We start from the raw sequence: 13,843 nt of genomic DNA, 5'->3' as shown, positions 1-13,843 counted from the left end.
GATCTTTTGTAGTCTCCTTCAAAAATTCTGGATCAGGTGGGAGAAGTCCTCTTGGGCTGCGCCCACTGGGACTTCAGATCTCTCTGCATAGCCTGCATAAGCGATTTTTCAGTTTTTTTACTAGCAGATTGCAGGTGTCTATCAGAGCCAGCAGCCTCAGAGTCTGTCTTACTGAAATCCAGGATTGGGGCTGAAACTTTGGGATGATAGCCCGAATATCGTTGATTCACCATTTCAGAGGTTAGGCGTGGAACTGCACTCTATAAGAAATGGCTCAGATGAAAGGGAGCTTCTGAGAAGGAGTCAGGTGTGACTTCGGCATGTTGTATTGAACCCTAGTGAGTGCAAATGGTTCGGCGTAGTCTGAAGATGAGTAATGACTGACTTTGGCATGCCCACATTCAGAAGCCAGTCATCCAGGTAGGGAAAGACTGGTACTCCCGGCCTCTGTACAAGTGCTATCACCACTGCCATCCCCTTCGTTAACACCCGAGGGGCACTGGTGAGACCAAAGGGGAGCGCCACAAACTGGAAATGCTCCTGACCCACCATGAGCATATGTAACACCAACAGGTCTGCAGAACGGCGATATGGAAATAGGTGTCCTACAGGCTCAATGCTACCATCCAGACTCCAGGGTCAAGGGCAGACAAGACCTGGACAAAGGTGAGCATCTTGAATTCCTCCTTCCTTGGGAAGGCATTGAGAGGACTATGATCTAGGACAGGACAGAGGCATCTGCCCTTTGGTAGCATCAGAAAGTAGTAGGAAGAGCAACCATGACCTACTTCTGATGCAGGCACCCTCTTGATGGTTCCTGTCGTCAAAAGAACCTGCACTTCCTGGAGCAGCATGGACAAGTGGTCTTCAGTCAGCCAAATACGGTGCAAGCGGCAGTGGGGTTTCTAGGAGTGAAAGGGCATTACCCTGATGACAATTTGGAGCACCCACTTGTCCGTTGTTAGGGTTTACCATTGGGGCAGGTAATGTCCGATGTTCTGGCTCGCCATGGGGGCAGTTGGTACTTGACCCTGCCTCCATCAGAGAGCTTTGGTGGCTGCGGCTGATGGGAGGTAGCGCGCTGGGCAGATCTCTGGCCTTGGTTCCTATGGAACATTTTGGAGCCATGTCTGCAGAAAGTTTGGGAGGCCTGTTAGCCTTGGTGGCTTTGCTAAAAAGGACGCAGCTGGTAGCCTCTACTGTAGCTCAGGAAGGAGTGATAGGAAGATTGCAGCTGACATGGAGCCATGGCGAGCTCCAGCGACCGGTTGGTGATCCTACTCTCCCTGAAAGCACTCAAGCGCTGAATCAGTCTTGCAGCCAAAAGGAGAGCGCCATTGATGGGTATGTACATAAGGGATGCACCGAATCAACCAGTTGATATCAGGCAGGGGGGACGGCGGAGTGCCATTGATGAAGTCATGGCCCCGCCCAGAGATGTCACTTGTGTGCAGACCGCATCTGATGCCAAAATGTGCTGCTCCCCTGCCATTGACGATATCCTGGTTCAGGATGGGTCGGGCATCCACCGAGACCATAGGTGGCACTTGCACAACTGAGTCCCACATAGTGTGGCTATTTTTGGCCCAAAGGCAGTGCAAAGTTGCCAAAAGGGAAAACCCTCTTCCTGACGGTATCCGGCCTCTTGGATTTCAAATCCGGTTTAGAGGTAGGGAAGGCACCGGGATTCACTTTTGGAGGTTGAGGCATACACACCCAGGTTCTCAAGATTGGGGTGCTGTGTGAGGAAAGCTGGGTCCACAGGAGCAGGACGGTAGCAACGTGCAATTGTCCAGTGCACAGGTGCACCCCTGCAGGGCTTGGCACAGGCTCCGAGTAGGACATCAGAGAAGACTTCATTGAAGGGCAGTAGGGGGATCTGTGTGGGATACCCCGGTTGAAACACCCCTGTCAAGAAATTGGTCTTGTTTTAAGGTTAGATAGAGAACCCTTCGCACACCAGGGGAATAGGGTACTTTAAACAGTAGAAAAAAAGGGCTTTCCCTTGGCGGACACACTATAATTTCCTACACATCATATTCATAGAAATCATCCACATATAGACACTGGGTCCTACACAATATAGTACATCCACACACAAATTATGTAGCTCAAGAATTTATTATTTTGTTAAAAATGAAAGTCTTTTCATAAATATTCCACTTTAAAAATTATTCGCATAAAGCGTGCCCACATTAAAACATGTTACAATTTCATAAGCACAATTTTTACACACATGAATGGTTAAAAACACACTAACTAACAGTGAATTTTCATCAACACAAGTTGCTGTAAAAAGAAATCACATAAAGGGAGAGACATACAAAGACATTGCTAATTAGTCATTAGATTTTGCGCATCTGAGAACCTAACAATCACAAAATCTAAACCTGGGCCCGTTTTTATCTTGTCTACAAGATAGATATGTTCTCTTGATTGCGTTATTGACCCCGTTATTTTGTCTTACGCTACTGACAGCACCCAGTTTCTCGCAGGCAAAACTTAACCGTGGGCACGAGACTTACAAAATGAACAGGGGGATCTAGTTAACATGTTAACGTGTAATGCGCAATGCCATAATAGGAAGTGGCTTCACAAGACTTTCGGACCACTCAGGAACAGGGAATGTTTTCAGTCTAGGACAGGCTAATATTATTCCAATCACATGTTAAGCAATCCGTTTATTCATGTAGATAGGATATTGATAATATATTTGTAATATTTTTTTTCTGATCCCCTTTGATGATAAATACTAGCAATGGAAACCTGTGCCTTCAGAAGACCTGTGTGGCTTACTGATGTGCTTTCAGTAGAAATATTAGGATTCTTAAATTGGAAAGTGGAATGTAGGGAGCTTTGAGAACAATCTGCTGAAATGTAAAATAGGAATGCAAAGGGGACTTTAAAGACATTCTAGTTAAAATCACCCCAAATGGCCACAGTGAAGGTGTAAGCAAAATCATACCAAGGAAACAGTGGCTGAAATCTGGCATCCTTAACTTCCCTTTTCCTTCACTCTCAGATGAAGTCAATGCCACCACCTGTGCAATACCCCCTGAGCCACAGCTTCCAGAGCAGGGTCGGACTGGGACAGAAAATAGGCCCAGGCACCCAATTAAAAGTGCCACCAACAGCTACAAATGTGGTACACCTTTGATCAGAGCAGTTTTGTACTTGAAAAATCAAGCTGTATAGGTGTTGTGCAAGGTAAGGAGATAGCATGCATTTGTGATTGCTGCAGGCAATGATTGGAGCGATCACAGAGAAATAAACAGTAAATACCAGCACAGCAGACCCTAAAACAAGCCCACATACAGCCAAAAATCCAGCCCATACATTGACCTGTCAGACCAACCCTTTGTTCTGATTTGCCCCATATGTTAGTTTGGCCTTGCTCCAGAGTCAGATTAGGAATCAAAAGCAGTCCTGGCAAAAATGTTCAAACCATCACCACTCCCTTTTCTCCTCTCCAGTTAATAGTCACTTTCTACCTATCTATTTTCTCGCTCATTCTTTCCTCTCTCCCATCGTTCCTGCTCTCTCCCTGAAGCCCCCACTGCCTCGGCTGCAATTAATGTCTGGGAGCTACCGAATGTGATGGAAATGCTTGCAATGGCTCTGTGCCTTCAAAATCCGACCTCCAATAGCATATCTTCTTCAATAATACACTAATGATTGAAAAGGAATACAAAAGGAATACAACACACTACCAAAAACCAGCATGTCTTGCAAAGTTTCAGTATAATCTCCACCAACTTCAAATCCTAACCGGCTCTTCTTTCAGAACCATCTAAAGTCTCACCTCTTCAGAGCATACTTTACAGAGTAACTTAGTTTCTCTGCTTACCTCTATAATATGTAATTTGGCTTTTTCTTATGAATGACTGCTCTGACCATTAGACCAAGTATGTGCTGCATCTATACCTTGACTATATAATTATATTAAACTACATTTTCTGAAAAATGCTAAAACAAGTTGCTGCTTAGAATAGCAAAGATAAACTTGGCACATAACAATATTTACTTGGCAACACTTACAGGATATGTGACGCCTGAAGAAGAGACAGGAGAAACTTCATTTAGAGTTGAGTCAATCACAGTTAGGGAGTCATGTGGTGGATACAAGCTCTCCATTTCTGGTTCCTCCGACAGGTTATCTTCACTTCCAGCCAGGCTTTCCTTTTCGGCATCATTGTCGGGCCATTTCTCGATTATAGAAAGCAGAGCAGTATCTTTGTCAGGGATTATGTCCTCCGTACTCTCGTGAATTGAAAGAAATTCATCTATGCTCTCATTTGTTGTAAGTTCAACTTCCAAATTGTCCTGAAGGGGAAGTTCTTCTGTGCTCTTATAATCAGACAGAGTGTTGTCAAAGCTGTGCCTTTTTTTATTGTTCACGCCCTGTTTCATCTGAAGATGCAAGAGACTTTTGTTTGTTTCCATAGCTGCATTTTCTTCTGTGCTAAAACTTTGTTCAGAATATCCCGATGTAATAGAAAAGTTTCTGGAAGAGGGGAGGCCAGAGTCAGGTGAACTTGTGCCATTATGGAGAGTCCCATTAGGTAGTTTTGGTGGCTTACTGTCTTCACCCCTAGTGTCTGCATCAGTCTGCTCAATCTCCTCAACAGATTCAAAAACCTGAAAAAGATAACAAGAGATTAACATGCAAAAATACATGGGTATATCAGAAATAAGAGGTAACTCCCTTTAGATGTTATTGATGCCCCTCACTGAACCACAATCAAATCCCTTCTTTTTGTGGTTACTGCATTTGATACCGATAAGACATTTGATTCCCTCAGCTAGGAAAAATCTTTGGATGCTGATTGGGCAGACAAGCATTTCAAACAGTTTTGGGAAAAATGTACAGTGAGATTTGTGAACCTCTCAGCAAAGTCTTCTTTAATTAAAAAATGGTATTGCTTTCTCTGTAATATGAGGAACTTAGCACAAGCGCCCCTGTCTCAAGCACTGTCCACTCTTCACATCTTGCTTCTTACTGCTAAAATGTGCCTGTCATAATATAGCCAACTTCTTCTTTTGAAAATGAAGGCCCTCAAAGTAAGATTACATGCTGATAATTACTAAGCCTGGGTGGAGTTCGTGGAGTTTTACTTGGCGGAACTATGGGAAGTGTCAGAAAACTCTGCCGCACTGATTTGTAGCGGCATGTGTTTGTCTTGCACTGTAAAAATGGCACTATGCGTCGCACCTGAAAGCGCTGCTGCTTTCTGCTGCTGCTTTCTGCTGAGTAGGCATTCTACTCAAGCAGCAGCTTCCTTAACGCGAATGACAGATTTCTCAACGCGAGTGGTTGTGACCTGCCGCGATTGTCCGCGATGAGAAATCTCACCAGGAGAAGGACTTCTGAGTTATTTCTTTTATGCAAAAGCAGCTCGAGAAAAAAAAACCTGCTCCGTGTCACTTCACAGAGTTTTTAGGTGTGGACAAAACTCTGCGAACTCTGCTGGGGGAGCGGAATTCCTCCAGACATTCCTTTGCAGGCGGGGGCAGTCACTCTGCTATTTAAAGAGCAGGTGGGTTGCCGCCTATACAGTGAAATATGGAGCAGTTTTGAAGCAGCCACCACATTTTTCACGTGAATGCAATGACCCCCAGGCAGCACAAGATAGCGGCTGCCTTGGGGGGCAGCGCATTCACCATATTATGGTGCAATTTCCCTATTTGAGCATGGCTCGCCTGTTTTAAGGATTGTCGTGGCGCAAACAGGGTAAGTGCGCCCTTATGGTAATATGGGCCCAGAAGGCTAATGGTTTTAATTCAGTCATTACCAATTCAAACTATATTCTCTTGTTTGGGAGATTTAATGTCACCCAGTCAAATGCAGTTGTTCTTTTTTAGACTCACCTATCCCTGAAGTTCCAAACCATTTTGATCTAGAAATGTGATTTCTCTTTGTCAGGCCTGAAGTGATATGCGAAAAGCTACTAAAATGGATCCATCTACAACACAGTCACCTGGAGAATCCAGAGTTTCCGGAAGCTTTCTAAATTCCTAGCCACCATGTTGTCCTACTTCCATTAAGCTATATTCTTTCACTTTCCTAGATCCAGGAGAATGCCATTTTGCTAGTATTTCGCAAAATGTACAATTTTATTATATACTTCAACTAACTACTCCGTAACCTTGTCCAATATACCCTATTTAATGGAAGCTATAGCTCACCTCCAATACGCACTGCCAAAAGCCTTCAGTAAAATAGCATATTATCCCAAAACACAGTTATCTAGTTACCCGACTAACAACCCAATCATTATTATTAGATGCATCGAAATTCATTAGAGTATAGTACTTATGACTAGCCATCGTGTAGGGTTTATTGTTCCTGAAAATGTTACACAGAATCTAGATATTCTAGATTAAATAAAGACAAATCCCAATGGAAATCCCACATAAGTACAAAGTGATGATTTGGAATCAACCCAGGGATGGAGTATTGTAGAGAAAACAACAAGCAGCATGAAATATCCGTAGAAAGAAAAATAACCTGTTTTTTGCCTTTGCCCCCTGTGTTTTTGCTGTGTGTTGGACTTTGTTTTGCTGTTCTAGATGCTTTGGATACTTTGCCACTGCTGTTCAGTGCCAAAGTGCGAGCGCTCCGTCTGTAAATTGTTGTCATGGATTAGTGTTTTCATAATTGGTTTATTTATTTTACTATTAAACCCCTAGTATAGTGCACTGTTTGTGCCCAGGGCCTCTAAATCAAATGTTGCTAGTGGGCCTGCAGCACTGGTATACAACCTTTAGCACGCATCTTTTAGCACGCACTACCATTACCACGCATCTGTTACAACGCATACCATTACAACGCATAGCGCTTTGAGGCGATCTGACTTAGGGAATGGCTAGTGAATAGGTTAATTTACTATCCAATAACCTTCCCTAGTGTCCACGGGGACTGGTGTTGGAATAGTAAATTAAACTATTCACTATCCAGCACCCAAAGCACTATGCGTTGTAAAGGTATTGCGTTGTAAAAAATGCGTGGTAATGGTATGCGTGGTAAAAGTGTGCATGCTAACATCATACATCCTGCAGCACTGATTGGTCCACCCACATGAGCAGCTTGTAAATGTGACTCAGAACTGCCACTGCAGGGTCTTTGCGCAGTTTGATACTGCCATGTCTACCTGGCAAGTGCACCCACTTGCGAGGTCCTACCCCTCCCTTTTCTTACATGAAAGTCACCCCTAAGGTAGGCCAAGGTACCCCTGTGGGAAGGGTGAAGTGTATGTGAAAGGTAGGACAAGCCCTGATGTGTGTGGCATGTCCTGATAGCGGAATACTGCCAATTTCGTTTTTTGCACTATTGAAAGGCTATCTGCCCCATAGGGTAGAACGGGAGTTTATTTATAACTTCCCATTGGGACAAGATAGTGTAGTGTAGTTCCTATATTCCCAATACGCTCCACGCATTAGAATAACATATCCTATAGATGTGACGTAAGACTTAGGTCGACTAGGTCTCTATCGAATATATTAGGCTTAATTGTGAGTGCCAGCTAGCTCAGCGGTCACTAGAAACTTTCTCGAATACACAACAAGGGATTCGTTTCTGACAGCCGCATAAACATGGCAACTTTGTTTCCCCAAGAATAAAACTGATCTTCAGAGTCGTGGAAACAATATAGCGATATTTCACTGAGTCATTCATGCATGCTTTCTTTCACCAGAGGTGCAGAGAAATGGAGAGAAGGGCGTTTTCAATAAAAGTATTTATTGAACAGTCTTCGTTCTCATGCAGAAGAAATGAACATCTACAATCGTAATACTGGCTGTAAAGTATAATGCGCACACCAAGAAAAATAATATGAAATAATACTGTAAAAGCATGGTATGTTTTCTAAGCCATAAAATACATTCATAAATAACAAAGACTAAAAGTACTCAACTGGTGCTTCTAAAATACGCCTGCCCCAATGTACCTAACCTAGGTCTTGTACGAGGGAAGAAGTAAGAGAGGTGTAGCATAGGTTTAGTTTCTTTGCCAAGAATCTATCCAAGATTTCTCTTAGGGTCTAATCAGCTCCGTACATTGGTTTAGAATGAAGGAGGTTTGGTATCTCTGTCTCCGGACTCTACTTCCCAACACCCCGCAAGGGGAGCTTGGAAACACTGGAGCTGGATTCTCAGCGAGAGAAAGGCAGCCTCTTTGTCAGTGCGTCAGCTGGAGGGTTGGCTTCCTTCGGCACTTGCTGTAGCAAGATGCGTCGAGCAAGTAGATAGTCAAACTGCTCCAAACCACTGTGTGTTTGCTAGGGCAAGTGTAGGCATATTTATACCTTGAAGGTGCAAGATTGACGTAAGGTCGGACATAATAACGTCACCAAAGAATGGTAGTTCTTTGAAAACGCCATGATTTCTAGGATAAATCAATATTCAAGAAAGGGGATGTCCCTGACTGCTGAAGCAGAGTTTTCCAAGAAATCATTGTGGCGTTTTGGAACTAGTGGAAGTAGCCATGCCTGTATTAGGACCGCATGGGCTATGTCTAAACATGGGTTTGATTTCTATGCCTATATAAGGGTGATGTGAATTATACCTACATAAGGGCATGAATCGGGGAAATTACACTAGGGTCGTAAAACGCTATACAACAATAGAAAGATGAAGCTTAGTATGCCTGAACTCAAAATATATAAATGTATCTTTTTGAAAAGATGATTTTTATATTGTGTGCTTGAAAATACCACTTTTAGAAAGTGGGTGTTATTTTGCTTATCCATCCTGTGTGCCTCTGCTGGTTTGTGGATTGACCGTCTGGCTTTTGAATTACAGTGGCTGGGGATGTGCATTCTCTCAGAAGGCCACCTGGAAGGGTGGGGGGTTGTTTGAGGGGTTTATGTGTGTACTGCCTTTCCTTAATGAGTTAGGGCTGGGCTGCATTTAGAGTAGGGAGAGGAGATTTCCTTGCAGCTGAATGACCTGGTCTGCCTTACACAATGTTGTCTCCATCCCCTGCCAGGAAGCTGCAACGGAAAGAACAGAACTGGTTCTGGCTGGGCAAAGACACTCTCTGCCTCCAGAAACAAACAATTTTGTACTATAAAAAGAGGGGTTCAGACGTCAGACTTTTAGATCACTTCTGGGAATCAAGTGGAACCTTTGACAAGGAGAAGAACTGGAGAAACAGAGGAGGAATACTGCCCCAGTGCTGTTTGCTGTCTGGGGTTGGCTTGCAGTAGCTACTTTCTGCAAAGGTAATGAGAAGGACATTGCTGTGCCCCCTGCTGGATGAAGATATCTAAGAGCTTGAAATTGAGCTTGCTTCCTGTTCTGAAGTCTCAGGGATATAAAGACTTCACCACCAGTCCCCCCTCAACTCCTTTGCTGGGAGTTCTGACCTGCTGAGAGATGCCTGCCAGTGTTCTGGAACTCTGGAGGTTGTTTTGGGACTAGAAACTGCAAGAACTGTAAAAATCGATGCATTGCCATGTTTCCGATTCATCGCAGCGGTGCAAGAAGAATTTTCAGACACACCCCCGCCGAAGAAGAATCAATGCAGCCCCTGCTTGCAGCTAAAGTGTCTGCCTTGCGACGAATCCTGTGCACCGATCTCCGACATCACCACACCGATTCTGACACAGGTCCTGTTGGAGAAGAACCAATGCATCAAGGGGACGTGGCTAAAACCATCACAGTGCATCCCGGGTCTTCACGCATCGCATCATACCGGATCGTCACGCATCGCATCGAAGCGTCAAGTCTGCCGCATCGCTGGGGGACGCAGTAAGAAACCAAGCATCACCTGCCCACGCAATAAGAAACCGACGCATCACCTCCTGTCCGGTAAGGAACCGATGCATCACCCCCCCCCCCCCCCCCCCCCCCCCCCAGGGGCAAGGAACCAAGGCATCTCTTTCCCTGAATGTAAGGAACCGACGCATCACCTTTCCTTGAGACCCTTTTTGCTTGTATTTTGCACTGCATCCAAGGTACTTTGTGTAAAAGTGTTGCATCCAACATTTTCTTGAACAGAACTGTTTCTACCTTTTAAGAATCATATTTTTCGTACTGTAGGGTGGATTTTTGCCATTTTGGTCTTGTTTTGGTTTAGATAAAGATTACTTATTTTTCTAAACTGGCGTGGTATCCATTTGTATTGTTTTTACTGTATTACTGTATGTGTTCAAAAATGCTTTACACACTGCCTCTGAGATAAGCCTGTCTGCTAGTGCCAAGCTACCAAAGGGGAGAGCAGGGGTTATTTTAGACGTGTATCTTTATATATATATATATATATATATATATATATATATATATATATATATATATATATATATATATATATTCACTGAAAAAACCATAGGTTATAGACCATATATACTTAGGAATTAGCATTTACAAAACCTTATTTTACTCACACAAAACCATTGAAATTCGCATATATAGTTAGTTGCACTAACTATATATCGCGCACCCGCAATCCACTGCTGATCATGCCACATATTACATCATTCATGACATGGTCAGTGACATCACTGATGACATCACTGATGACATCTCAAATGACATCACTGATGGCATCTCAAATGACATCACTGATGACATCACCGATGACATCTCAAATGACTTCAATGATGACATCACTGATGACATCTCATTTGACATTACTGATCACATCACTGATGACATCATTCATGTGATAATACGATGAACCTCTTCAGACTCTAATATAACCTTAGATACACTCAGTGTAAACAGACACTCACAGACTGTCACTCATCCATGGAGTTACTCACACACCTAGTCAGTCATGCAAAGAATCAATCACACCTCCATTTCCTCAACTATACAGTTATACACACCTTACTTATTTAAACATATACTAACACATATTTACTCTCTTATACAATCCCTGATACAAGTTCACAATGATCCATACAGCCACTCACACATTCACTGGCTCTTATGCACAGTTATCAACACATGCAGCAGTTTACAGAACAACAGACATAATGATGCACAAATTAAGACAGTTTAGTCACTAACCCATGCACTCAGTGAGACACATTTAATCACTCACTCATACAGTCAGTCATGCACCTACTAAATCCTTCATCCAGACACTTATACATCCACTCATTCTTCAATATGTAAGACATATTTTAACTTTACAGAAACATACAGTCACTGGATGTTGTCATCAGTGATGTCATTTGAGATGTCATCAGTGATGTCATCAGTGATGTCACTGACCATGTCATGAATGATGTAATATGTGACATGATCAGCAGTGGATTGCGGGTGCGCGATATATAGTTAGTGCACTATATGCGAATTTCAATGGTTTTGTGTGAGTAAAATAAGGTTTTGTAAATGCTAATTCCTAACTATATATGGTCTATAACCTATGGTTTTTTCAGTGAATTTTCAAGGTTTTGTAAATGCCAATTCCTAACTATATATGGTCTATAACCTATGTTTTTTTCAGTGAATTTCAATGGTTTTTTAATAGCAAATAACAAAAGCTGTAAAGTGTATTCTTCTTTTAAAGGAAAAATATATTTTATATGTATTTAATATAATTTTTTCATGTATATAAATTTTTTGAGGAAACGAATTTATCAACTATCATGCTGAAGAAGAGTGTGGGGAAAAAAAACCAAAGAGGAGGACTAAGAGGAAAGAACAATCAGTTCAAAAATACAATTGCTTTAAAGCATGAAGTGCTTTTCCACACATTTACATTTAAATAACCCATATTAGAACATACAAAATATCTACAGAGGAGACGGTGTACATTGAATTTTAGACTCTTCATTGGTACCTACATGTTGGTACTTACATCACCCACACAACACAACAGCTCTATTCAGAGCTACCCTACCTCAAAGCACTCTAAAATATTATTTTACTATTTCCCTTGGTTTTCCCCTTGTTACGCTTTCCGGAACGCTACCCGGTGCGCGGACCGGGCGCTAACCGTGCGAAAATATATGGGCCTTCTCAGCCACCCTCAGAAAACCTAGGGGGTCAGGATATGTCTCCCGTGCCCCCTTATACACATTCCCAACATTGTTTATCCTCCATCTTGTGACTAAATTCGTCCGAAACACAAGATGGCGGACTCCCGTTACGCTGCCGGTGAGCTACCCGGTTCGCGTACCGGGTAGCGCTTCCACCGCAAAAAATAAAAAAAAATGTATTTTCTTTTTTTGCCCCGCGGGGCCCTTTAATAGCCCCTACATCAATCCTAGGCGGTCAGGAGGGGTCTACCTTGCCCCTTTCATTCATTTCCCCCTTCGTTTATTTCCACCTCTTGTCTCTCGATCCTACCGAGAGACAAGATGGCGGCCGCTCCGGACTGTTTAGAATGTTGAGAGTCACCGGAGAGCCAATCCGCTTCTCCTCGCGAAGTTCCGTTACGTGTCTGGTACGCGAACCGGGGCGCTAACCGGGACGCTGTCACAGATATATATTTTATTTTGAAAGTTAATTTCTCAAAATCCACTGGAGCACATATCTTGAGACCTAGCAAAGACACATCGGGCAAACAGTCTCTACAATTTTGCCAAGTTTCATAGAAATCCATTCAGCCATTCGAGCTAAAAGTGAGTCCAACCGCCCTATGGAAAACTCAATGTTAAAAACACGTTTTGGGACCCCCCTTTTTTCTCGGCCCCCGCTTGACGAAACCCCCCCAAACTTTCAGGGGACGCTCAGAAACAAAATGTGCCATTTTCCTGAAAATTTCAGCCAATTCCGTCCATCAACGCCAAAGTTATTCAACATAGAATTTTCAGAAATCCCTAATCAAAAAAATCTTAACTATATATACCTACTGGCGCCGCCAGTAGGTAATATATATATATAAATATATATATATATATATATATATAAATATATATAAATATACATAAATATATATACATAAATATATATATATATATATATATATATATATATATATATATATATATATATATATATATATATATATATATATATATATATATATATATAACATTTCTTTGGCAAAATGTAATCCCTACTTTTGTCATAAGTAAGACTGTTAGCGCTCTAGTTGTTCTTTAGAACACTCTGGGACATTCTGTCACTGGGCTATAGTTGGGCTACATCTGGCTGATATTTGGGCTACATTTGTTTTTTTGTCTCTGGTGGCCATCTTTGGGCTACATTGGGCTACATTGGGCTACATTTGGGCTCTAACATATATATAGCCCAATGTAGCCCAATATATATTTTTCAAAGTTAATTTTTGTAAAAACCACTGGAGCATATATCTTGAGACATAGCAAAGGCACATCGGGCTACCAGTCCCTACAATTTTGCCAAGTTTTGTGGAAATCCATTCAGCCGTTCGAGCTAAAAGTGAGTTCAACCGCCCTATGGAAAACTCAATGTTAAAAACACGTTTTGGGACCCCCCTTTTTTCTCGGCCCCCGCTTGACAAAACCCCCCCAAACTTTCAGGGGACGCTCAGAATCAAAATGTGCCATTTTCCTGAAAATGTTAGCCAATTCCGTCCATCAACGCCAAAGTTATTCAACATAGAATTTTCAGAAATCCCTATTCAAAAAAATCCTAACTATATATACCTACTGGCGACCGCCAGTAGGTAATATATATATATACACACACACACATTTTTTTTATATACCGATGGTGCCCGCCGGAGTCGAAGTTTGACAAAACTACTGCTTGTAAGAGAGACACTCGTATAATCGGACCACAAATGTTCTGTGAAGGGGCGCACCACAAGGCGCCTTGGATATTTTTAAAGTGCAACAGGGGAATCACACTACAGAGGAGAGTGGTGCCTCCCACACCCCGCCCTCAACAGCCTTGAAATACAAGC

General features: G+C 42.5%; 1 protein-coding gene across 1 annotated transcript in view; it reads right to left on the bottom strand.

Annotated features, from left to right (window-relative positions):
- Positions 1-13,843, bottom strand: part of LOC147679546 (small G protein signaling modulator 1-like) — a 645,847-nt gene that overhangs the window by 149,147 nt on the left and 482,857 nt on the right. Inside the window, exon 7 of the mRNA XM_086942458.1 lies at positions 4,039-4,638. Within this exon, the coding sequence (XP_086798584.1) occupies positions 4,039-4,638 (600 nt within the window). The remainder of the gene's footprint in view (positions 1-4,038; positions 4,639-13,843) is intronic.

The sequence above is a fragment of the Lissotriton vulgaris genome, chromosome 11 (genome assembly GCF_964263255.1).
Source record: "Lissotriton vulgaris chromosome 11, aLisVul1.2, whole genome shotgun sequence".
NCBI lineage: Eukaryota > Metazoa > Chordata > Amphibia > Caudata > Salamandridae > Lissotriton > Lissotriton vulgaris.
Note: the sequence above shows the minus strand (reverse complement) of the source record. Positions and strands in the feature narration are given on the sequence as shown.